General features: G+C 37.2%; 1 protein-coding gene and 1 long non-coding RNA gene across 2 annotated transcripts; both read left to right on the top strand.

Annotated features, from left to right (window-relative positions):
- Window positions 1–1,337: 1,337 nt before the first annotated feature.
- On the top strand, window positions 1,338–20,436 carry LOC140149170 (uncharacterized). Its single transcript, XR_011858558.1, has 2 exons — window positions 1,338–1,392; window positions 14,779–20,436. It is a non-coding gene; the product is annotated as an uncharacterized lncRNA (long non-coding RNA).
- On the top strand, window positions 3,968–20,436 carry LOC140149169 (transmembrane protein 243-like). Its single transcript, XM_072171366.1, has 5 exons — window positions 3,968–4,090; window positions 8,723–9,008; window positions 9,901–9,951; window positions 12,610–12,714; window positions 13,572–20,436. The coding sequence occupies exons 2-5, from the start codon at window positions 8,940–8,942 to the stop codon at window positions 13,692–13,694; spliced, it is 348 nt and encodes a 115-aa protein (XP_072027467.1). The 5' UTR covers window positions 3,968–4,090; window positions 8,723–8,939; the 3' UTR covers window positions 13,695–20,436.
- Window positions 20,437–25,430: the final 4,994 nt, after the last annotated feature.

Raw genomic sequence — 25,430 nt, 5'->3', positions numbered from 1 at the left:
ATTATAAGCCTAATTCTTTGGGTTTTTTTTTCTTGTTTTTTTTTTTTTTTTTTTGCTCATCACTTTTTCAAACCACCCAACCTTTTCGGGTTGTTGACTGAGGGGCGGTAAAATTTACCTTTTCTTCAGCCCCCCCGGGTAGGAGCGGTCACGGTAACCATTAACCATTGACAACAGAAAAGTAGAAGTAATAGGCCTACTGTGTTAATTTTGCATCATTTTGGGAGCAACGGAGCACACTGGTCAAGGTGTATTTGGTGCGAGAAGTCCCGGGTTCAAATCCCGCCGCATTCGCTATCCCCGTGCTCATCTAGAAAAGGCGGGGCAAATGAAAGACCTCGTTGCAGTCGGTCCCGATATTATAAGCCCGAATGTTGGCTCTATACATTTCAACATAGGCCTAGTGCAGTTTTGTCCACGGCAAACTTTCACCGTGACCTTTTCAGCCATAAACCCGCTTAGTGAAGATTTAAACCGAAATATGCAATACTAAACCATTATAATAATCGATTGTCCAATGCACATTTCATACTGCAGTTACTGTCCGTTTTCCTATACACAATACACAGTGCTCTCACCATTGACGCGCGACCTTTACAAATAGTGTATGTTAGAAGTATATTGCATTTGCCTAGTTAACATCACTGTGTGAAAAATAACCGGCCAATATTTAAACTATTCTCCAAACTTCTAGCAAATATATTTCTCTAACATGACCTAAAATTACAGCTAGGTGATGTTCAGAAGGGGTCGCACTTTCGTAGAATATGAGTGAGGGCAAAGCCTAGCTAGCTCATAGCTAGCCAACTCCCCGTGTTAATTGAATGGAGATTTGACCAAAAATATTGAGCTATATTGGTAACGGACCGCTCCGTTCTGAAGGATGCCACAAAAAAACGGTACAAGCTACATTTAAACTATTCTATGAAATTCTAGAAAATATAGTTTTGTAACATGTCCTAAATTTTTAGCTAATTTAGGTGTTTGGAGAGGGTCGCACTTTTGTGTTTTAGGAAGGATATGTAAACGACAGATAACACCAAAAATATGAAGAAATTATTTCCAAACCGTGTTAAGTCAACAATCATTATGTTGCTCATTTTCAAGAATGCTGGTTAACAAAAAGCAGGCCATTGTCTCATTTCGTGAACAAAGGTCCACATGCCATTTTTTCCTTGCGTTTCTTTTATAATCGGTTACCCAACTGAAGCTATAATACCAGCTTTATTGCGATATCGCACATGTAAAACAGACACATGTGCACAACCAGACAAGATCCGATTTAATCAGTTGAGCTGTTTCAATGAGTGTTATCTTGGTTTAATAGCTTTTAATGGGGTTTAAGTCCTGCAAAGGTCGAGATGAATTCTACTGTAGACATGACTGCATCATGTCTTACCACGTGATAATATTAATCCAATGAGCGATCGAATTGTCCGCTACGGTCGAGTTTTGGGGATTTTTCACTGGTTTGCTATCATTTACTCATCAGGCGCTCCACCGTTGTTATAAGGACTATGCTAATAATTTAAAGATTGACATGTAGAAAATAAACCATACTTGATTGACAGAAAGTACTAAATTTGTACCTATTACGGTTTGGCGGTACTCCTCTTCCAGGGCGGCCCGGTGAAGCAAAATGTGCATTGGATTAACACGGGAGTTTGGATTAGATTTCCTTTCTCATACAAATGCATGCTCCCCCGTTATTAAAGCTTGTACCGGAATTAAAATTCAGATATTTTGACAAGAATAAGTAATTGAAACATAGAGCAAGTACTAAAATCAGAGCTTTTATACTTTTTGATATATGACGCTAACTAGTTCATCTCCTATACCCACAGCACAGCGCTACTAGTACGGGTCAATTACCTATGTGAGTGCCCCTGTGTTGTGTGCATACATGTAGTTAACAATAACTGCATGATGATTTTCCATTATAGGGAGGTTTAAGGGAGTTAAAAGTTTAAATTTTCTATTGGGGTTCACGGTTTAAGCTGTTTTAGGCCCGGTTTTAGGGTGGATGCAATGGGGTTGAGTTCAGTTGAGGGGCTTGCACCGTGCAGTGGGTCATGGCATGCAGTGGGGGAAAAGTGCTATAGGCCTACTGTCTGGGCCGGGTGTAGCCAGCTTTCTTGGTCAGGCGGGAAAGGGGCAAAGATGAAATAAACCCGGGTGCATCATTTTGATCTCTTATTATCGGTGGGATATACTATTACTAGTATAGCGGGTTGCCTAAGGCCTACATATAAAGTCCTTCAGGCTTCCAAAAAGGGCTTTATTTGGACATTGTACACGTGTAGCGCTTGTGATATCGCGCAAAAAAATTGTTAGGCCCCCTATTTAAGACTATTTTGGCTCATGATCGGGGTGAAGTTTGGTGGGAAAAGGACTCCTTGTCCCTTTTCTTTTCCTTTGTCAGAGGGGCACTTTTATCAGCAATAATTACGCTAGCGCTTGAAATTACCCTGGACAAGGCCTACACTGTACAAATTTGACCGTAAAAGCGACGATTTTATTTAGTATTTTCCTATTTAATCATGGATGTGCAATAATTACGGGTATGAGCCCGGGTGGGAGTGTTATTGGGGTGGGGAGGCATGAAATGTTTGGCGAGCCGAAGGAGGGGCCGGGGAGAAAGAAATTTTTGGCAAGCCGAGAAGGGGGGGGGCGATTTTTGGCAACATGGGACGCCTGTTTTAATAAAACACTAAAAAGTCTCAGTACGGAAATGCTTTTAACAGAGTTCTGCATATTTATAAAAATATGCAAATTTCCTATGCTCGCTGCGCTAGACCATTTAAAGTTTGTAAATTGGGATCCTAAAAATTTGGCACGGCATATTGGGAGGGGCAAAGATTTTTTGGCAGACCAAGAAGGGAGGAGGGTGGGGGGGGCAGTGGTTGGCAGGCTGCGCCGGGCAAGCAATTTTTGGCATGCAATAATTATTGTGCATATTATACGGAGCAAAGTGCAAAGTTTATTTTTGTACCATATTTCATCAGTTTTCATCAATTTCCGCGCGCGTACGCACGCATTTGTACCATATATTGGATTCACTATAGTTCAAGAAATTGTTTCCAATTCCAACCCCATGGCCATCTCCCCCCCCCCCCATTCCAAAAATAAATCTATGCCACTGGGGGATCACATTATTTAGCACCATTATTTGACCTCATTTTCAGCATAGGCATGCATATTATTAAAAAGTAGCAACTGGAATCCCGCTTTAATCAGAATTTAAGAAAAAGTGCCTAAGGGACCCTTCACAAACACTTGTAAGGGGGGGGGGGCTGATGCAAAAGGGGGGCCCTGAAAATTTTGGACCCTCCTAAGGGGGGGGGCCTGAAAAAAATGACCACAAATTTTCCTGGAAAATTGAGTTTATATGCTTATATATGGGGTTGACCCATAATTTTCATGTCAAAAAGGGGCCCCTGAAATTTTTGAGGTCTGTAAAGGGGGCCCCGAAAAATTTTCGCGATGAAATTTGTTTGCATCAGGCCCCCCCCTTACAAGTGTTTGTGAACGGTCCCTAATTTTGAGAGATAATAATATTTTTATTATTTATAAAAAAATATGACGAATCCATTTCATCCTTGTGTTGCCACGACTTTTTAACGGGATTTTTTTAAATGTCTCCATATAAATAGGAATGTTCAATTTGTGGAACATGAAGGGAGTATACGTATGTTAGAGCATTTATACACTTCTCTAGCTCTTTCCTAGATTTAACCGGTTTATTTTGTGTTTTACAATAAGTAAACTGTTCAAAATGTAGGTAACAGATTTGTGAAGTAAAACTGTGATGCATTCACTAAAGCAGAATATATTGTTACCAATTAATAGCAAAACTTAATTTACAAGACAAAGAAGTTAAATAATCTGCGTTGAATCTTGTTTTTCTGAATGTAATGAATTTTATGATTATTTTTTGTAGGAAAATATATATCGTTCTAGAAACACAAAATGATCAAGTGACCAATTCACGAAACGCATCAGTACCGAGTAAGAAAAACTTGATGATTTCACTGCTTACTGCTGTTTACAGACATTTTGACTGGCGCAAGCTTCCAAGAAGAGAGAACATGTAAGGTTATATTCGTGTAATCAATATAATGAATAAATACACTGATTTTGTGTTATAAAGGTCGATTCTCCCAAATTTGGACTAAATGATAGCTGCAAAATTCGGCAGCCATGCACTGATGCAGCCTTCTCGATCCGGGAGCCTTCTCCATCATCTTTTCCTCCCGCTTTTGCTTCTCCTTCTTCTTCTGACCCTTCAGATTGAGGCCCCAGACCGGGGTCCCAAGGCTCATATTTGCTACACTAAATGGCCCCTGGCCTATCTGTAGGTATCCCAGGCAAACCTTAATTAACACATTTGCTAGTCAGCCAAATTCGCTTAAGAACACAATACATAATTTACATAGAAATATAAAAGAACTGGCCTAAGTAGAAGGAAACCTACATAAATATGTTGTCTATACTTCACTTAACCCAAATATATGATTTTTTATGGTGATAAGTCACTCGCACATGGAATTTTAGAGGGATTTTGATAGCAGTTCCATTAAAAAAGCTGCTATCAACATGAGACTAAGATCTAGAAACACCACCGAAATGCTTTTTTTGGGAATTTTGCTAGCTGAATCTTTTTGATGAAAGTCAGTCTTTGACCAGATGTAACTTTGCTACGGAAAGTGCTATGAAAAAAAGGTTTTCAGTTTTGGCTTTCTTTACTCAAGGGCTTTACTTTGATACATAAAATGATGCAGTTTGATGGCAAATTTGAATTCACCTGGCATACCTACTATCTGCCGGCTGCCTTGCCTCAGTCCCAGGTCATGTCACGTCAGTGCAAGTGATATAGAATTATAGGCCTACCCATCACATCGAAATTCGAATGTGTGTCATCGGCCCGGTCGTCGGCCCTCAGACACACACACAGGCGTAGAGTTCTGCAGTAGCATGTTTTGTTGACATTTTTGTTAATGTTTTCGTCAATGACAGTTCTAATACCATCAACTGACAACTCAAATACAAAGGATATCAGTTGGCAATTTTAATGTTACAATGCACAATGATGCAATCAAGTTTACAACACTATCAGTAGGTATGAAAGGTGAATTCAAATTTGCCATCAAACTGCATCATTTTATATATCAAATTAAAGCCCTTGAGTAAAGAAAGCCAAAACTGAAAACCTTTTTGTCATAGCATTATCCATAGCAAAGTTACATCTTGTCAACGATTGACTTTCTTCAAAAAGATTAAGCTTAATAGAACAAAACAGCATTTTGGTGGTGTTTCTAAAAAATTCTAGATCATAGTTTCATGATGATAGCAGCTTTTCTATGTGGAACTGCTATCAAAATCCCTCTAAAATTCCATGTGCGAGTGTCTCATTACGGTACCATAAAAAATCATATATTTGGGTCAAGTGAAGTATAGACAACATATTTATGTAGGTTTCCTTGACCTACCTTTTCTTTAAAAAGTTTTATATTTCTATGTAAATTTGTATTGTGTTTGGGCCCCGGTCTAGGCGAATTTGGCTGACTAGCAAATGTGTTAACTAAGGTTTGCCTGTGATACCTACTATCAGTCTTACAATGAGCAGAAAGTCACTGAGTCACACCATTCAACTCAAGTACCATATTGATTACCTCAAGTGGCCTACTGCAAATGACCAGATATGACCTGTGTGATTTCCATGTTATTTTGCAATACCAGTAACAAATCCATGTTTTGAAATTGAGCAAATAAAATTCAATGTCATGTCAATTTGGAGTTATAAAAGAGCAACTAAAACTGATTTGATTTGAGGTAGGTTTTATCTGTTTGGAATCTGTATTGACTATTCTGAGGGAATTACTGCAATGTAAACAAACTAACTCATGGCCCATATGAACATGGTGTACTGGTTTTCAAGGAACCCATGATGATTGACAGCTGCATGTCGGTGGTACAAAAAGGTGACTCCTAGAACTGCTGTAAAGGAGAGAAAAATCAGTTTTAATAAAATCTTTGTTAAATTCTAAAAGGGCAGTTCCGTAATTGCAGACGTACATTTCACAGACTTTGAGGACCTAGATCTTCTAACTTATCGAGGCATATGGATTTTGAACACTTGAATTAGAAGTATCTCTGATAGAAGTATAAAACCTTAAGGGGGTACTACACCCCTGTGGTAAATTTGTGACTAATTTTGCATTTTTCTCAAAAAATAATAACACACTGGTAACAAACGTTATGTATATTATTGGGGCAAGGAATCCAATTACTACACTGAAATTTCAGTGACTCAAGACAAGCGGTTCAGTATATATGACAGGAAATGAGGTACATCCTAGCGGTACCTTATTTCTTATCATAAATAACAAACCGCTTGTCGTGGGACACTGAAATTCCAGTGTAGTAATTGGATTCCTTGCCCCTATAATATACATAACTTTTTTACCAGTGTGTGTTTAGTTTTGAGAAAAATACAAAAATAGACACAAATTTATCGAGGGGTGTAGTACCCCTTGAATAAGTTCATCAGGATTGTAGATATCAATTATTGGTAAATTATGCTTTACAAATCCACTTGATTACTCACGTTTTTAGACGTTTCATCTTCCTACGGAAGACTTCATCAGTAATGTGATGAACCAGCAACACTCCTACTCTCATCTCCAGAGGGTGTAGTTCTTTGCAATAGCTGGTCATATACATGATTGAGTGAGTATGTCCCTTCATCGCGGTTGATAACAACATTAAGTTCACGCACGAGGAAGAAGCAGAAGGAAAAATACCTTTCCTCGATACGCTGATCAATCGGAAAGAAGATGGTTCGGTAAAGACAACAATGTACAGAAAGAAAACGCACACCGACCAGTATTTAAACTTTGCTTCGCAACATCCCTTACACCAAAAATTGGGTGTAGTCAGAACATTGCTTGATCGGAAAGACGCGATTGTAACGGAAGAGGAGGATAAACAACAGGAGGAGGAACACATCAAGCATGCGCTAAATCAATGTGGATATCCTAACTGGACGATTGAAAAAGTGAAACAACAGATCAGTGATAAGACCAAAGCGAAGAAGAAAGCAAAGGACAAGAACACAGAAAGAAGTAAGGGCATGGTAGTGATACCCTATGTCCAAGGCGTGTCCGAAAGACTGCAACGTGTGTTTAAAAAGCATAACATCCAGACAGCGATGAGACCACACAATACGCTGAAACAAAACCTTGTACACCCCAAAGACAAAATAGAAGCCACCAAAACTTGCGATTGTGTTTATGAAATACCATGCAAAAGTTGCAAGAAGTCGTACATTGGGGAAACCGCAGACCTTTCGGGTAAGACTGAAAGAACATTTAAAAGAATCTGAAAAGTTAACAGAGAGGAAATTCACACGCGCTGTTCGAAAGGAGTCGGTCGATGAAATTAACAAGTCCGCCATCACAGATCATGTTTCGCAACAAAACCATGTTATTGATTGGGACGGAGCCAAAGTAATCGACAAAGACTCATGTAAGCAAACCAGATGGATTAGAGAAGCAATGTGGATCAGAAAACGGGGGCCAACGTTATCAAATCGCGATGAAGGGACATACTCACTCAATCATGTATATGACCAGCTATTGCAAAGAACTACACCCTCTGGAAATGAGAGTAGGAGTGTTGCTGGTTCATCACATTACTGATGAAGTCTTCCGTAGGAAGATGAAACATCTAAAAACGTGAGTAATCAAGTGGATTTGTAAAGCATAATTTACCAATAAAGGGTGTAGTACCCCCTTAATTTAATTCCAATCCCATTCTCGCTTCGTATAACAGGTCACAAAAACACCCCCATTGCTGACGTACTCACTAAAAGTGTACTTGTACGTACGTATGTGTTTCAGTCATAATTACTCTGAAGTGTACAGATCTTTGATGGAAACTAATACAGTTTTGTTTGCATGAGGGACCAAGCTTCGGTGGTCGACTCGTCGTTCCCACCAAATGTCATGAACCTGCAACAATATATGGGTATTTGACCCTGGATGATGCCGAATGACCCCAAAATGACCTTGACATTTGTTGTCTCGCATCGATGGGCTTTCCCAACAAATTTCGTGAACCTGCGACAATCTATGGGGATTTGACCCCGAATGACCCCAATATAACCTTCACATTTTGTCTCACTTTGGTGGTCATTCTTGCCAAATTTCATGAACCTGCAACAATTTTTGGCGGTTGACCATGACATTTTTTGTCTCGCTTTGGTGGTCGTTCGTTTAGTTACATCCCGCCATATGTTAGTTACTTAGTCAGTAGTGTTTAGAGAGATTGGCCATGGCAACCTATGAGGTAAGAGAGAAGACCCAAGGATGGGGTCCCGGAGGTAGTAATCAACAAACAAATGCAAACTTGCTCTGGCTTAGACCAAGTCACACCTACCCACTAAGTTTGAGGGCCATATGACCTGTCAGTTCCAAGAATAAGGGTGTGCATGGACAGACAGACATTCACAGACTACCAGTATTATATCTAGAGATGACCTTCCGATCATGCACCTTGCTATTTGTAGTACAGTGTATTTCTAAATCATGTTATTATACTAAACTATTAGCTATATGGTGCATAATGTTTATACTGATTACTGGCAATTTGAATTATCAGTTAGCAAAATGTCAGTTTGCCATTACTTAAAGTTGCTTCATATTTTTGTTATTTCCAACAGGTGATAGCTGGGAATTGATGGGAGATTTGTCTAGGAATGAAGAAAATCTCACAACATTTGATAGACTCCAATCATGAGTAGATCGTGGAAAATATTAATACTGTGTTTACAATGATACATTCTGTGATTCCTAGGAGAAAATGGATGCATCAGTATCAACTGAACTAATATAAAAAGAAGTGATCAATTATTATGTCCATGTAGTTATGGTTAAATCATGACAATGACATCATATTATGAAGGAGAAGATGTACAGACACCCTTGTTTGGGGAGCAGCAAACAAGGGTAAGTTGAACATGTAATTGTGTTACTGAGTAGCGATACCTTTTATCAGCTAAGCAGAGTATAATATTATATTCTTCAGAATGCTGGCTTTTTGGTGTACCATCCTTAAAATGCTCCATTTGGAAAATTTAATGGGACAATCCTCCTTGTAGAAAAAACTAACATAATTAGAAAATAAACAAAACAAGCAGCATTGCTCCTCAACTCCTACTTGGGGAGGGGTAAGTCTAATTAAATTATTAGAAAATAATACATTTTAACAAAACATCTGAACAAGAAGCATTTGCTCCCCAACTCCTACTTGGGGAGGTAAAAGCATGTTACCAATCCTAAGGAAGGCCTATCCCCTGTGACCAGATTTCAAATTTTTGTTTTAAAACAAGGAGTGCAGATTTTGACAAACCAGAAAAGTAGTTAAAAGACCTTTTTAATGGTAGAATAAGGGAAGATACATTCGTCAACACCCAAATTTGAGATTTCTTAATATTTATGAACACTAAGATGTATTCTTTCACTTGAAACTGATAAAATACACAACTTTTTAATATTTTCTTGATTTAAAAACATTATTTCACTCATTCCAACTCAAAAAGTCTCATGGCTCAAGACAGCTGAAGTTAATTGGCGGGATACAGTCAGGAATGCGCGAATGTCCAACGTAGTTAAGTTGCATTGGATATGTTGTTAAAATGTTAACGCCAACAAATGTGTGCAAACAAATTTAATTTGAATTTTGGTGCACTAAAAGCATTGGATTCATCGGTGCAAAAGGATGAAAATTAAGACCATGTACCAGATACAGCTTTTGCAAGCTTAAAAGTCTTACCGTTTTAAGATAATAATATATACACATGTATGTGTACTTACGGATATCAATTTGTTCTTTTTACAGGATCGTGTTGTGAATCTTGTGGTTGGTGTGATTACTTCCATTACTGTAATAGTAAGTACATAAACAACATTCAAGAAGCAAAATATGCAAATAGTACAAAATAGAGTGTACACAAGACACAACATGGGGAGTGTTCATTGGGACTTGGAAGTAATTTTGCCAGGTTGTTTTCTGGTTTTCAGTTCTGTCTATTTTATCTTTTTGAAATGTGTTGATCACATCCTTTGGGATGGTTAAGCACTGTTAATGCTGGTTGGTCAGCTTGAATGCAGCTTGGCTAGCTTGAATGCAGGTTGGCCAACTTGAATGCAGGTTGGCCAGCTTGAATGCAGGTTGGCCAGCTTGAATGCAGGTTGGCCAGCTTGTATGCAGGTTGGTCAGCTTGAATGCAGGTTGGTCAGCTTGAATGCAGGTTGGCCAGCTTGAATGCAGGTTGGTCAGCTTGAACGCATGTTGGTCAGCTTGAATGCAGGTTGGCCGCTTGAATGCAGGTTGTCAGCTTGAATGCAGGTTGGTCAGCTTGAATGCAGGTTGGCCAGCTTGAATGCAGGTTGGTCAGCTTGAATGCAGGTTGGCCAGCTTGTATGCAGGTTGGTCAGCTTGAATGCAGGTTGGCCAGCTTGTATGCAGGTTGGTCAGCTTGAATGCAGGTTGGTCAGCTTGAATGCAGGTTGGCCAGCTTGAATGCAGGTTGGTCAGCTTGAATGCAGGTTGGTCAGCTTGAATGCAGGTTGGCGAGCTTGAATGCAGGTTGGTCAGCTTGAATGCAGGTTGGCCAGCTTGTATGCAGGTTGGTCAGCTTGAATGCAGGTTGGCCAGCTTGAATGCAGGTTGGTCAGCTTGAATGCACGTTGGTCAGCTTGAATGCAGGTTGTCAGCTTGAATGCAGGTTGGTCAGCTTGAATGCAGGTTGTCAGCTTGAATGCAGGTTGGTCAGCTTGAATGCAGGTTGTCAACTTGAATGGAGGTTGGTCAGCTTGAATGCAGGTTGGTCAGCTTGAATGCAGGTTGTCAGCTTGAATGCAGGTTGGACAGCTTGAATGCAGGTTGGCCAGCTTGAATGCAGGTTGGCCAGCTTGAATGCAGGTTGGTCAGCTTGAGTGCATGTTTGTCAGCTTGAGTGCTAGTTGGTCAGCTTGAGTGCTAGTTGGTCAGCTTGAGTGCAGATTGATCAAATTGAGTGCAGGTTGGTCAGCTTGAGTGCAGGTTTGTCAGCGTGAGTGCAGGTTGGTCAGCTTGAGTGCAGATTGGTCAGCTTGAGTGCAGGTTAATCAAATTGAGTGCAGGTTTGTCAGCTAAAATCAGCCTGAGTGCAGGTTTGTCAGCTTGAGTGCAGGTTGATCAAATTGAGTGCAGGTTGGTCAAATTGAGTGCAGGTTGGTCAGCTTGAGTGCAGGTTGAGTGTGAGTAGGTTAGCTTGAATGCAGGTTGGCCAGCTTGAATACTAGTTGGTCAGCTTGAGTGCAGTTTGGTCAGCTTGAGTGCAGTTTGGTCAGCTTGAGTGCAGGTTGGTCAGGTTGAGTGTGAGTAGGTTAGCTTGAATGCAGGTTGGCCAGCTTGAATGCTGGTTGGTCAGCTTGAGTGCAGTTTGGTCAGCTTGAATGCAGGTTGGTCAGGTTGAGTGTGAGTAGGTTAGCTTGAATGCAGGTTGGCCAGCTTGAATGCTGGTTGGTCAGCTTGAGTGCAGTTTGGTCAGCTTGAATGCAGGTTGGTCAGGTTGAGTGTGAGTAGGTTAGCTTGAATGCAGGTTGGCCAGCTTGAATGCTGGTTGGTCTTGAGCTTGGTCAGCTTGTGCAGGTTGGTCAGCTTGAGTGCAGGTTGGTCAGGTTGAGTGTGAGTAGGTTGCTTGAATGCAGGTTGGCCAGCTTGAATGCAGGTTGTCAGCTTGAATGCAGGTTGGTCAGCTTGAGTGCAGGTTGAGTGTGAGTAGGTTAGCTTGAATGCAGGTTGGCCAGCTTGAATGCTGGTTGGTCAGCTTGAGTGCAGTTTGGTCAGCTTGAATGCAGGTTGGTCAGGTTGAGTGTGAGTAGGTTAGCTTGAATGCAGGTTGGCCAGCTTGAATGCTGGTTGGTCAGCTTGAGTGCAGGTTGGGCAGCTTGAATGCAGCTTGAGTTTGAATAGGTTAGCTTGAATGCAGGTTGGCCAGCTTCAGTGCAGCTTGGTTAACATGAGAGCATGTTGATCAAATTGAGCGCATGTTTGTCAGCTTCAGTGCAGGACTGCAGGTTGATCAGCTGGAGTGCAGGTTGGTCAAATTGAGCTTGCAGGTTGGTCAGCTTATTGCAGTTTGGTCAGCTTAGTGGAGTTTGGTCAGCTTGAGGTGCAGGTTGTTCAGCATGTGCAGGTCTTAAATGAGTGCTGGTTGGTCAGATTGAGTGCAGATTGTGCAAATGTTTTAAATGTTTTCTGAATGTTATTTTACGTTTTATACCCTTTTATATAACCTGACATTAAAACATTTGTAAAACGTTTTGTGTTTGCTGGGTAGGTCAGCTTGAGTTCAAGTTGGTAAAGCTTGAATGCAGGTTGGTAAAGCTTGAAGGCCAAAGTGCTAGTTGCTGCCGCTTACTGGTGCTGATCAATAAATCAACAACCCTGAAGGTAGGAGATGCAATCAATACACCATGAGCCAATCAACTCACTCACATAGAAAGTCATGGCTCATATTTTGTCCTAATATTTGTCTGTTTTGGTGTTTTTTTTCTGCAGGTAACTTTAGTTAGTGCCTTTGTCTTTGGAGGAGAAACCCTTGAAGGACTGAACATTTACTTTGCTTGTGTTATAGTGTTAATATGCATAGGCAATATATTACTGGTAAGTATAATACGATTTCAATGACAACATACACCTCAGTTTAACGAAGTCCCCTTTTATTTGAGTGGTATAACTTTGAGCACAATTGAAGGGATTATCACAGATTTTCTATATTAAATGTTTCATATAAGTGAATCCAAACGATCAACAATTTAATATATGCAGGTCAATTTGGTCATAATATCTTGTGTCTCTTTCATAAAACATTGCTAAGCATGTTCATCCAATTTTAAAATTGAATCATCAGCTGAAATTATTTTCACTGAAAAAAAACTTTAAAAATGAGGGGTCAATCATGTCTGTAGGTCAACAATTGGCAATGTTACGAGCAAATGTATGCCACTTGAATTTTCCCAAATTTTGCATCCCTGCACTATCAATGGCTTCTATGTCTTAACATGTGCGTTTGTATTGTATGGCTAAAGTTTTAAGCATGAAGGGCCATTTTACGAAAATGCGCTCATGTTTTCATGAAATGTGGCTATCACTACATGATAGTATCAACTTATTAGGCACCCCTTTTGTCTGATAAGTCGAGCTTCATCATTATGGATTAGGTGGGCATAAAAGTGATTAAGGGACCAATGGCATGAGGGTAGTGGATATGTTATATATAATTATATTAAGTTGATCAGGGTTGTGTTTTAATTCAGTATTGATATCCGAGGGTATATAGTGCGCTAGGTGTTGATGAAATGGTTGTTATTTTTACAATAATGAATTGCTTCAAAGTAATGAATAATGAAATAGTTTCCTCATTATGGTTTGACAAAAATGTTGTGGGACACATAAAATTGACTTTCATTAATCTTATCATTATTTCATTTTATGGTTTGTTTCTCTCTTTTGTCCTACAGATATACTGGTACAGGCAAGGTGACTTGGACCCCAAGTTTCGTGTTTTAATCTATTATCAAGCGTTTGTATTAATATTACTATGTGTTTGTGCCAATCTGTATATACATGGCTATGACAAATAATGTAGAGGAGTATTATTGGGTGACTATGAGATCGTCTGGTACAGACAATAATTTGCTTTGGGGGAAAAATTGTGAACATGTTATTTGTAGAACTTTCATCAAACTAATCAAAATAATTTCCACTTAAATGCAGACATTTTGATAACTACATGTATCAGCTATCTTTTGATGTGTGATGCTTGCTGTACAGCTGTTTTCACTTAGCAGCAATGTTGCCAGATAATTTTCCATCCATCTCCATCATCACATCAACAGTAGCATCCAAAAAGATAACGGCTAGTTATCGAAATGTCTGCAAGTAAGTGTAAATTGTTTTTATAGTTTGATAAAATTGTACAAATAATTGTCTAATGAACAGTCCTGATGAACTTGTTCAAGAATGTATTAATGCATTTGACTTACTCAGCACCCCTTCCCTACTTTTCTACCTGCTGAAGCACCTGCCTCCTTTTAGTGCTTGTTTTGCGTAATATTATGTAGCAACTAACGGGAAACCATCTTGGTTGTTATGTTTTTTCTAGAGTCCTGTATTTTATTGTCTTTACATGTATAATGTCCATTATGACTTTCATTACAAAGCCATAATAATTAGTGTCCCCTTATGACATACTCAGCTGCCCAGATGTGCTTAGTAGGCCAAATGCTGCCCAAGGGTGCTTAGTAGGCCAAATACTGCCTAAGGTGATCCAATTGCATTCTCATGCCCTCCTACACATTCTGTAAAATGTTAGGTGCAAAATATATGTTTAGTTTAGCTGGTATGAATAAAAAGTAGTATAGTCCATTGGGCCTCCTAGAGACGTAGCGTATGTGTGTGACAGACATGTGATCGAAGGCGGTGCATCTGTAGCATGCGATGCAGCGTGAAATGACTTTACTCTACAGTTACACCACCTTTTATCATGTGTGTATCATACACAAACACTATTGTCTCGAGGAAGCCACATGAACCATTCCAAAAGCATGCACTACTCTATGGGCCATTGCAATACACATGTTGACTTCTAATATCCAAGCTGCTGAGGCAAATTGTTTCATAACATGCAATGAGAATGTTCAGTTGATGGTCCTCCTTGTAAGGTAGAAAACACCATGTGATAAAATTGGACCACCCACCTGATTAACATCCCTGAATATATCACCCTGCTCTTGCAACATTGGCCTTGCTGTGCAAGTTTTGGTTTTGTTTATTATGTACTGTAAGAGACAATACTGAAATGTACTTTTATAATAGTAGACATATTATTTATGTTATCTTATAGCATAAATAGCATTACATTGTCAGCGTTTTGTATATATCTAGGCAATGTCACATCAAATAGCATAAAAGCATTTCAGGGGAAAAGGGGAGGGGAAAGATTTTATGGTATGCAAAAAAGGGGCCAAGCAATATTTTGGCAGACCATTTTGAGAATTCACCCCTTACACATAATTATTACACAGCCCCTTATCACTTACATTACAATGAATATCATCCAACTTTTTCTGTGAAGTGGACATCTTATCGCTCATTCTACAAAATCCGGTGCCAATAGCCTTTTTTCCATTCTTTGGTCCACAAAAACTTTGTTCGAGCATTTAGGGCATCAAATATGTTGTTTTTCTGGTAGAACTCAACGAGATCTATACGGACATATATAGTTTTCCATACTTTAAATGCTTTCTTCAGCCTGATTAACCCTTGCAAAGGCTCAAAAATCGCTAAAAATGTGTTTCCACAGCTCAAGTGTCACATCTAACCCTGAATATTTTCTTTGAATAAATGCGATTTCTTTACATATTTGTTGTTTTTAATTAGATAACGCACCATCATATTGTTTATCAACATTATTTTTTAGTGATTAAAATGTCTTTGTGTAATTCTAAAATAAATTGCACTTTCCACCAAAACGCTGTGAACTACGTTACCCCTTTTTAACACACGTTATTGGAAAGAAGTAAAACAGAGGTATCAATGTAATTTGCGGTTTTTGAAAGGAAACACTCATAGAAAAATAAAAATCACAGTAAAAATCGTGATGCTGTAGCATTTTTGGCATAGAAATGTTGTAAACATTGAAATTTCGACCGACCATGTTAAGATTGGTGAGCTACGTTACCAGGATTCTATAGTATGCACTTGTATTACATGTACTTCCTAATAATATGTGAAAGCTACCAGTGGTCGAACCCCATTTATATTAGAATTAACCGACATAACGTTCTAACGTTCGCAAATCACATTAAAAACATTAAAAACCAGTGAACTACGTTACTGTGAGCTACGTTACACACTCATTTAAGCATCTTCAAAACTTCTATGAAATGGTGAAATCTGTTTTACATTTCACTCAAGTGATCTTTAATTTGCTTTTTATGACCTTGGATTGAGTAAAACCAGCCCATTTTATAGTCGGTAACGTAGCTCACATTACATTGAGTTTTAGTGTTAAAAAACATCATGACTTCCTGAAAGAAAAATATGCAAGTGGTGTTGGCAATGTTTTACATCTGAAAGTAGTGATACATTTACTTTTAAAAAACACAAAAAGCAGGTCTTTTTGAACAACTTTTATTTTTTCAATTTTTTTAGTGGATTGGCACCGGATTTTGTAGAATGAGCGTTATGATGCATGCCATTTAAAAAGGGTGTTGTAACACTCTAATGATATCTGCCACTGATATGGTTCTCTTGAGGTTGCAGAATATACTAATCCCAATTCTATTTGTTTTTAAATGGTAGAATTTTTGTGAGATTCAAATAATTATTATTCTGCCTTTATAAATGTGGACATGGATGTGGGTTATTGAAATGTGTAGCGATTCAGTACATCTTCACACCAAGTCTGATCAATCGTCAGCATTATTTTTGTTATTGTTGTGTCGTCTGCCATTAGCAGAAAGACGCACAGTGATTGTTTTTTTGTACACTGTCCACTTTTTATAGGTTGTAAAGAATTATTTTACTTTTGAAATAGCAAATACCTTGAAATCATTTTCTAACTCACTTTGCTATGTTACAAGTCTCGGGAAAGTAAGATCTGAAAACATGTATACATACATGGTAGTTGATATCATGCCAAAAATAGTGTTTGAACTAGAGAATGTTTTTTTTTTACCAAATACGGTCCCAAAGATCATTCGGTGCCGGACTTTAGTACAATTTCATGTTTTCAAAGGCGTTTTATAGTAAGCACATATATGCTAACTATCAAGTTTTTACGGTATACTTACAGATGAAATCAGTTGTCATCTAGGGGTCATTTGAAGTCCCTTTGTCTTCTGGACCCCAGTGCTGTTTCTGCTATAGAAATGAATTGGCTGTCTACCTAATTTAGTCAAAATGAAGGTCTATAAAAATGAATACTAAATACTTCAGCAAGGGTGCAACCGAACCACAGCTGATCTCAGCACCAAGATTGTAATTATCCCCTAACAGCTCACCATTACATGTGGTTGGGTGAGGAAATCAAGGTAAAGGTCCTTGCACAACACATTGGTTACCTTGATCTAAGTCCTGGCATGCAGCATATGATGATAACGAAAGTAAACAAGGATTATTTCCATTAATTTCTTCCAACATCATATTATGTGGACTATTTCCTGCAAGTCTTGTACCTAGGGAACTTGCTGGGTGCACTGCTAGTGGACTTCGCTGGATTGTTTTCCTGACTGACCCCACCAGATTTGGTCAAAATGAACCTTTGGATGAAGGTTTTCTCTAAAAGAAACCAGGTGAAATCATATTCTGGAAAACATGTATTTTTTGTAATGATTTATTGTACGTATTGTATTTAACTATAGATTTATAATATAACCATGTTTAATATAAAAGAAAATTACCGTATTTCGTCAAATAGTCGCCCCCCCCTCAAATAAACCCCCCCACCACTTTTTTCAACCAAGATGTTTCAAAAATGCCGATATTTCCATGCTATCTTGTGTAGTAAGCTTACCAAGTTGCGCACATGGTCCATAATAGCGTCAATAATTGGCGAAAATCTGGATCAGAAACCCGGAAGTGAGCCAGAAGTCAGTGTTTCTAGTTCATAGTTCGTCATTTTAGCTTGTGTTTTTAGTTTACCTAATGATTTTAACGGGAATTATCATTCTAAAATTGACCTTGAATAAACGCCCCCGCCCCTTGGGAAAATGTAACGCTTCTGGCGTTTATTTGACTTAAATACGGTAATTGTGTATAATCATCATAATCATCAACTCATACGTGTATGTACAAACTTTATTTTACTATTATTATTTTGATGAATAGGAATTAATATCAGTCACACCATGTCTTGGTGTATAGTAAAATAAGTACACAGATCAAATGTTTTTGTGAAATAAGGAGCACATGGAAAATAAGCATCTCACATGTTTTAAAAGCTGTCTTGGAGCTCAGTTTTAAGCAGAACTGACGGTAGGAGTGCTTGTAGACGTAATTTTACGGTATTTAAGTTCATTAATCTGAATTTTGAAAATGGTGATTTTAAGAGAAAATAAAGTATTATGCTCATTGAAATACAAAATTACATGACATAGTTTCAGGCTGAATTGTCATGTAGACTGCTACGAAATAACATTCATTTAAATACCTTGCTAAGTATGAATTTTGCTGAATTTTAGTATGTTTTTAGCATGTGTTTCTTCTTTTTGAGCTCTTAACTTAGCCTTTTTGACAATTTTCCCGTTAATATCCAATTGTGAAATAATGCAGTAATGGTCTATAACCAGACTTTTCAGTTTGATTAACATAATTAATGACAAACTGATGGTGCCCATTTGTTAAGAGTATGACTTGCACAAAATAAGTGTGTATGCAACTTCTAAAATGAACCTGGCTTTAGTTATATATGAAGTGAAGATTATAATGCAATACAGTAAGCCAAAGAATTAAGGTACCAGTTATGTTCACCCCTGTATAACCTAAATAAAGACAAATAATTATTTCAAAATTAAAACAAGCAGTCAATACCTGTACTCTTTAGCTCTGGTTTAAGACCTTCTTTGTTGAAATTGGTTGAGAATTAAAGAAACAGTGATCTAAAAACCTAATGAAGAAACGAAATCAAAAGTTGCACTTTTGTGTTCTAATCAATTTCAACGAATGAGGTCTTCAATTCGAGCTAAAAGATGCAGCTATTGGCTGCTGGTTCCAATTATGACATACCTGTCTTTGTTTAGGATATACAGGAGGTGAACATAACTGGTACCTTAATTTTTTGGCTTACTGTATATGAAGTGAATATTATAATGCAATACAGTAAGCCAAAGAATTAAGGTACCAGTTATGTTCACCCCTGCATATCCTAAATAAAGAAAAATAATTATGTCAAAATTAAAACAAGCAGTCAATACCTGTACTCTTAAGCTCTGGTTTAAGACCTTCTTTGTTGAAATTGTTTGAGAATTAAAGAAACGGTGATCTAAAAACCTAATGAAGAAACAAAATCAAAAGTTGCACTTTTGTGTTCTAATCACTGAAAGCATGACGCTAGTTTTAACGTGCTAATCAATGGAAGCGCAGCACTAGTTCTCTTGTTCACGAACGCTTTGTGTACAAATTAATAGGGCATTTAATGCAGCAAACTGCAACTTTTAAATTGGTATCTTCCTTGGGTTTGGGATCGCAGTGTCTTTATTTCTTGAACAATTTCAACAAATGAGGTCTTAAATTGGAGCTAAAAGATGCAGCTATTGGCTGCTGGTTCCAATTATGACATATCTGTCTTTTGTTTAGGATATACAGGAGGTGAACATAACTGGTACCTTAATTTTTTGGCTTACTGTATATATTGTTGACTTTTATTTGAAGTTAAATGAGTGTCCTTAGCTTTTTCAAAGGCAAAGTACTATTTATAACTACACTTACCGCATGAATTGTGATATAGTTAGCCTTTTATTTCTTTGTATATTTGTGCTCAAGTTTAGATATATCAAAGGAAAAGAACATGGTAGGTTTTGTACAGTTAATGTACAGGTGTATATACAGATGTATGAAATGGTGCAAACTGATTTACCATGTTTTAAAGTGGATGAAATCAGAATCAGTTTGAAAAACTACTAAATGTTTGACCATTTTATTTTGTAAAATTTTCATTTTTTTTCTCATTGTTCTTTAGCTTAATCTGAAGCTAATTAGTTTTAGACACTGTCAATTTGTGCAATGGCTTGATCAAGTTTTAAATGAAACATTAAAACTAATCTAGGTCTTCCTGTAAACAGATGTTACATTCCATGTAAATAAGAGCTATGTACCATACATATTGTGGGTGTATATTTGAACAGCTCATAACCTTTAGAAGACAAGGAAATCTTTAGCTTCTTTTTAAATAATAAGCGAGTCAAAACTAAGTACCATTATATTGTGATACTTGTACTTTTCTTATACATTTTTATATAATGCGTAAACTGTTAGTAGGAGGTAATTGATGCACTGCTGTAAGATTGTATGGACATTTTGCTGAACAACCTAATGTTCTTTATATGTTTTGTCTCGCTTGAACTTGTTCAAAAAGAGTTTATGAAGTCATTATTTCTGTCTGTATGTATTATTTAAGTATGTATTATACATGTGCTAATTTATAATTCAAGACTGAATTCATAAGACTAGTTTGCGTATCCTGTCAACTTGACCGAAAATGCCGTACTGCGCAGGTCAGCAACCAATCATGTCGCGCCTTTGCCCTGCCGTCAGATGCAAACTAGTCTTTTTAATTTTGTCTTTGATTATAGTTAGTTTCATAAAATAGATGCCATTCTTAAAGTACCACTGATTCACTATTGAACTCAAACTTGGTAGCAATGATCATTGGGTGGGAGACTTACAGTGACAAAAAGGGTGTTCAAAAGTAGTCAAGGGATCAAATGAGGCCAATGTGCACAAATACTAAAAATCTGAATTTTTGCCCTAGAAGTAGTTGATCATTGCCAAGGGTGGCCAAAATACTTTGTATGGGAAGGGTCAAGTGGAGTGTCAAGGTCATCCAAGGGTTATGTGCAAATGTTTTGGGAATAGCTGGAAATAAATTTGAAAACTTATGTGGGAGATATGTTAAAATACATCCAAATAGGTCCTCCAAGGTGAAAATCCATCCATCAAATTACTCCAATTTGACTGAAAGTTGAGTAAAATAGTCGGCGACTGAAATTCATCTGATCTGGTCCATGGAGGCCAAAGGAGGCATTTTTGAAAACTGAATTACCATAGTTATTACCTTATACAAACATAGTTATTACCTTATACAAACAGGAGGCTATCATTAGTATCATATACTGAAAACACCAAAGGTCTAGCATAATTAGTTCTTAAGTTTTGTGATGTCTATTTTCATTTTTTTAAATCCATATTTTTACCTCGATCTCAATTTCAAACTTGCCCCTTTTTGCTTACATGGACCAGATCATGTCACATAATGTTAACTTCCAACAACTTGCGCAATACAAAGTCATATTGTACAAGTACTATAAGTGCAATTATAGACAAGACCAGAGATAGTGTAGGGTTAGTTAAATGTTACAGCTCAATTGTTCAGAGCAATTAATACCAGTTTCCAGTTATTAATACTGAATTCAGGTGAGGCTACAGTACCATAATTATGTGCTTGTGTTTGGAGAAAACAACCAAGAACAATGTTTTTTGATTAAGTGTATGTACACATTAAGAAGGAAGATACTGAGGAAAATAAGGTTCAAGATGACAAGCTCACATTGCAATCTTTGTGACACATAACTTTGATGGTACATGTCGTTATGAATACGGCAGACGGCCGAATCCGGATTCGGCTTTTGGTAAATTTATTTTACGAATGCATTACATTTGAATTAGAGAACAAGGGATCAATGCTGTACATGATAGAGGGCAGCATATCAATTTGTTAACGGAGACCAGATGATAACAGCATAATAAGTAATTAAAAGAGGGCGGCATACACGGTTAGTTGACGGTGCATCACAGTACGGTCACCGACAGCAACCGCTAAAAAATCGATATATTGCCCTCTATAGATATAGCATTGATCCCTTGTTCTCTAATTCAAATGTAATGCATGTGTAAAATGAATTTACCAAAAGCCGAATCCGGATTCGGCCGTCTGCCGTATTCATAACGATGTACTTAATTATCTTTGTTTGATATCGCTCAAATGCTGCTGGTAAGGCGCTATATTAATATACCTAGTGTAATGGGACTATTTTGTTTGACCAGTATCAATAGTAAAATAAAAATTTATATATTAAAAAACTAAGAATTTTGTGTGCTATGTTTGTTAAGTTTATTAACTGTTTAGGCCCACTTGTTAAAGCCCCTTTCAGTGATTTGCTCATCCGGACGATCGTAAAAATCATCAAATTTAGATTTTGATTCCTTTGAAATTGTCATGAATGTGCTAAACTTGCCTGCTAGTGGTTCAACCGAAAGCCACGTATTAATGACAAAATAAGACATTTTTCATGAATCTGTAATTTTTTCACAAAAGGGGTCGGTCACCCACCTTTGCACAGGATTTTTTGTGAGGCCTGGGAGCACATCGGGCACCAAATACAAGGAATGTCCTGCTGATATCAAATAATTTTGAATTTTTTGAAATTTGTGATATAATACAAAATTTTATGGCAAATTATTATCGTACGCTATGAAATAGAGTAAAGATTATAAGAACGCTTCCGTCTGAAGATCAGTCCGTCCTTCCTTCATTGTAAAAAATTATTTCTCAATAATTGTGTTTGTAGTCGCTATTATTTATAAACAGGAATAAATGTAATAGAGTTGGTATCATTGTGTGACGTTTTTGTTAAAGTTTGTTCAACAGAAAAATTATATCGGATTATGTTTTTCTTTTGACGTTATGTTTGTTAATTGGTTTTAATGGTTCAAGTTTCTTTTAGTAGAGAGAAACTGTAAAACTATACCATTGATTTAGAAACACTGTATACAATTGTTCCTGATTTTTCAATTGAGTACACACTCTGTTATTAGCACCTTTTGTTATGTCTTTGACTAATATACTGTGAGTAAATAAAATGAGAGCTATAAAATACAATCAATTAGGCCAGGCAAATATGTTGGGGAAATGGTAATATATAATACACCTACCCACATGCAGTGGGAGTTTTAATGATATTTTGCCAAATGCAATCACTACCTACACTCAGAAGGGCACTTAGATCAATTTGCATTGTGGGATATGATGCCATCAATCCCATGTCTAGCCACTAATCTACACTCATAAAACTAATATCATTAGATTAAATGGCCATTAAAATTGATAAAAATCTAGATATTTGGGTTGCCTTCAATGAGAAATTGTCACAGTTGATGAACATAGAATGTTATACATGCAATGTCAAATTGGGGGGGGGGCAAGGGGTATCATTTTTTCAATCAATTTAGTATCCTTTGTGTCGTTATCATTATACAATAAAAGTTCCTTTAAAAAAGGAATGGGGCTCCCAATGGGAGCTTTGATGTGAGATGCTGAAATCCGAGGGGGGGAGGGCACTCCCACTGTGAAGGTGACGCGTATGTGTAGGGCTGTTAAGACCCCCTTTTTCACCATCGCTGTCACCAAAAGACCCCATTACCAGTACATGCTGTGTAAACCAAAGGCCCCATATATTTCCTTTAGATCTATCACCCAAAGACTTTGAAATGACAAAGCCATTTGAAGTCATTTAGAACTAGAAATTCAATTTTCGAGGCTTCTTTAGGCTCTCACACAAAGACCCCATTAAAAGTCATTCTCACCCAATGCCCCCCCCCCTTATAATTTAGATCCAAACGGATCTACTCTCTCAACCAATGACACCATATTCTGTACATTTTGGTCTTCCTGAATGCCAAAAACCATGCTCTCACACAACGTTATAGGCCATACATGCAATGTTAAATTGCAATGTTAAATTAGTGGGGGGGGGGGGGGCAAGGGGGTATCATTTTTGCAATCAATTTAGTATCCTTTATATTATGGCATTGTGTCGTTATCATTATAGAATAAAAATTCCTTTAAAAAACAACAAAAAAACAGTAACATTCCTGTTGACCCTGGCTGGAGAAAATTATAAACGACTGCAAATTAGTCTATGAGTAAATTGTAGGTCAATGAATTATGCAAACCACACAAAATAACGTTGCACAAGCCAGTGATCTCCTTGCAATACAAACCGCACAAAATAGCGTACGATACGTTAGGCGGTCTACTTGTTAAAAATTGAGATTTTTTACATTTTTGATATTTATGTCCTCGAAGTAGACTTTATAAATCTAATGATGTGTACTTAAAGTGTATGTAGCTGTGAGGAGCTTTCGTATTGAAGATATACATTTTTCCCCAAACACCTGAAAAATTTGGGCCTTTTTGGTGAATAAAATGTTTATCTTCAATATGGAAGGATATGGTGACCTGATGTGCTGTATAGTTTATGTCATGTTATTTGCATATTTATGAATATTAATGAGCTTATTTGCATATTTTGTCTACATTTTCATTTATCCACTTTGCAGCTTAAATGCATTAACCAATCAACTTGTTTTCAGGGTTATTAGGAGTTAAGAAAACCTAATAATGATAATATTGGATGGCTTATTTCGCATGATACCATAACATATCGGATTCGTCATACAAATATCGAACTCGCCGTTGGCTCGTCCGATATTTTTATGACTCATCCGATATGTTATGGTATCATGCTCAGCCATCCAATATTATATCAAACTTGGTATACTGATAGTATATGGTGGTCTGATGTGATGTATAGTTTTGTGTCATTTTATTTGCATATTTATATTATTTGTATTTACAAACCTTTGTTACTTGCACACCTTTGTGTAGGGGCCACCTTAATTACGGACACATATTTCTAGTTGTAGTTAAAGGTTTGCCCATATTCAGACTTGGACATGTATTAAATTAAACAGCAATAATAAAGTTACTGGGAAAACACAAATAGTAATAATAATAATAATAATAATAGTTTATTCAATAGAACTTAACCTTTTACATCTGAAATTATCATACATTTATACATAATCATTCATTGGCATTTGAAGACGCTATCAGTGATGTGTTAAATCATTGGAAATTAAATATGTGCAGAAAGAGTATAGATACATACATGCAAATGGTAAGACTGAATTACAAGACCCAATAAAGGTCATTATTACGTTTTGATGAATCCAAGTGTGTGAAAATATTGGATCCAAGACATAATAATGATAAAATTGGATGCTTTACGCCCCATGTAAGTTTTTACAATGTGAGCTATGAGTTTTAAAATATTGGGACTCAACTACGTCTTGTCCAATATTTTAAAACTCACAGCTCGACCAATAAATATGGGCTCAATCGATCCAATTTTATATCACAGTTTGGTCATGTGCGTACGGACACTTGTAGCTACACACATTTGTTTACTTCCTTTTGCATCACTTTTAAGTAATCATGGTAATTCTGAAAAAAAACTTACCTCTCTTGTAAATATCACTGAAAGTGCCTTTTTAATTAATTTAAATCAAAATCAGTCAAGTTACAATTTACTTTCCAATGAGTGGCTTTTGGGGCATTAACTATTACACATTTGGATTAAAAATATTTTTGGTCATATTAGTCAAACTGCATGCAATGTAGTCAATTTTAGGATTAATATACAAATGCATAAATCCAGGTACAATTTATATTGATTAAAAACAATAAGGCAAACAAAATATAAATTTATTATAAAATCTTTAACAATCAACACCTCTTGCAGTTGCATACTTCAAAG

Source organism: Amphiura filiformis, chromosome 3, assembly GCF_039555335.1.
Source record: "Amphiura filiformis chromosome 3, Afil_fr2py, whole genome shotgun sequence".
NCBI classification, from domain to species: domain Eukaryota; kingdom Metazoa; phylum Echinodermata; class Ophiuroidea; order Amphilepidida; family Amphiuridae; genus Amphiura; species Amphiura filiformis.
The sequence above is the reverse complement of the archived record's forward strand: the minus strand, read 5'-3'. Positions and strand labels throughout refer to the sequence as shown.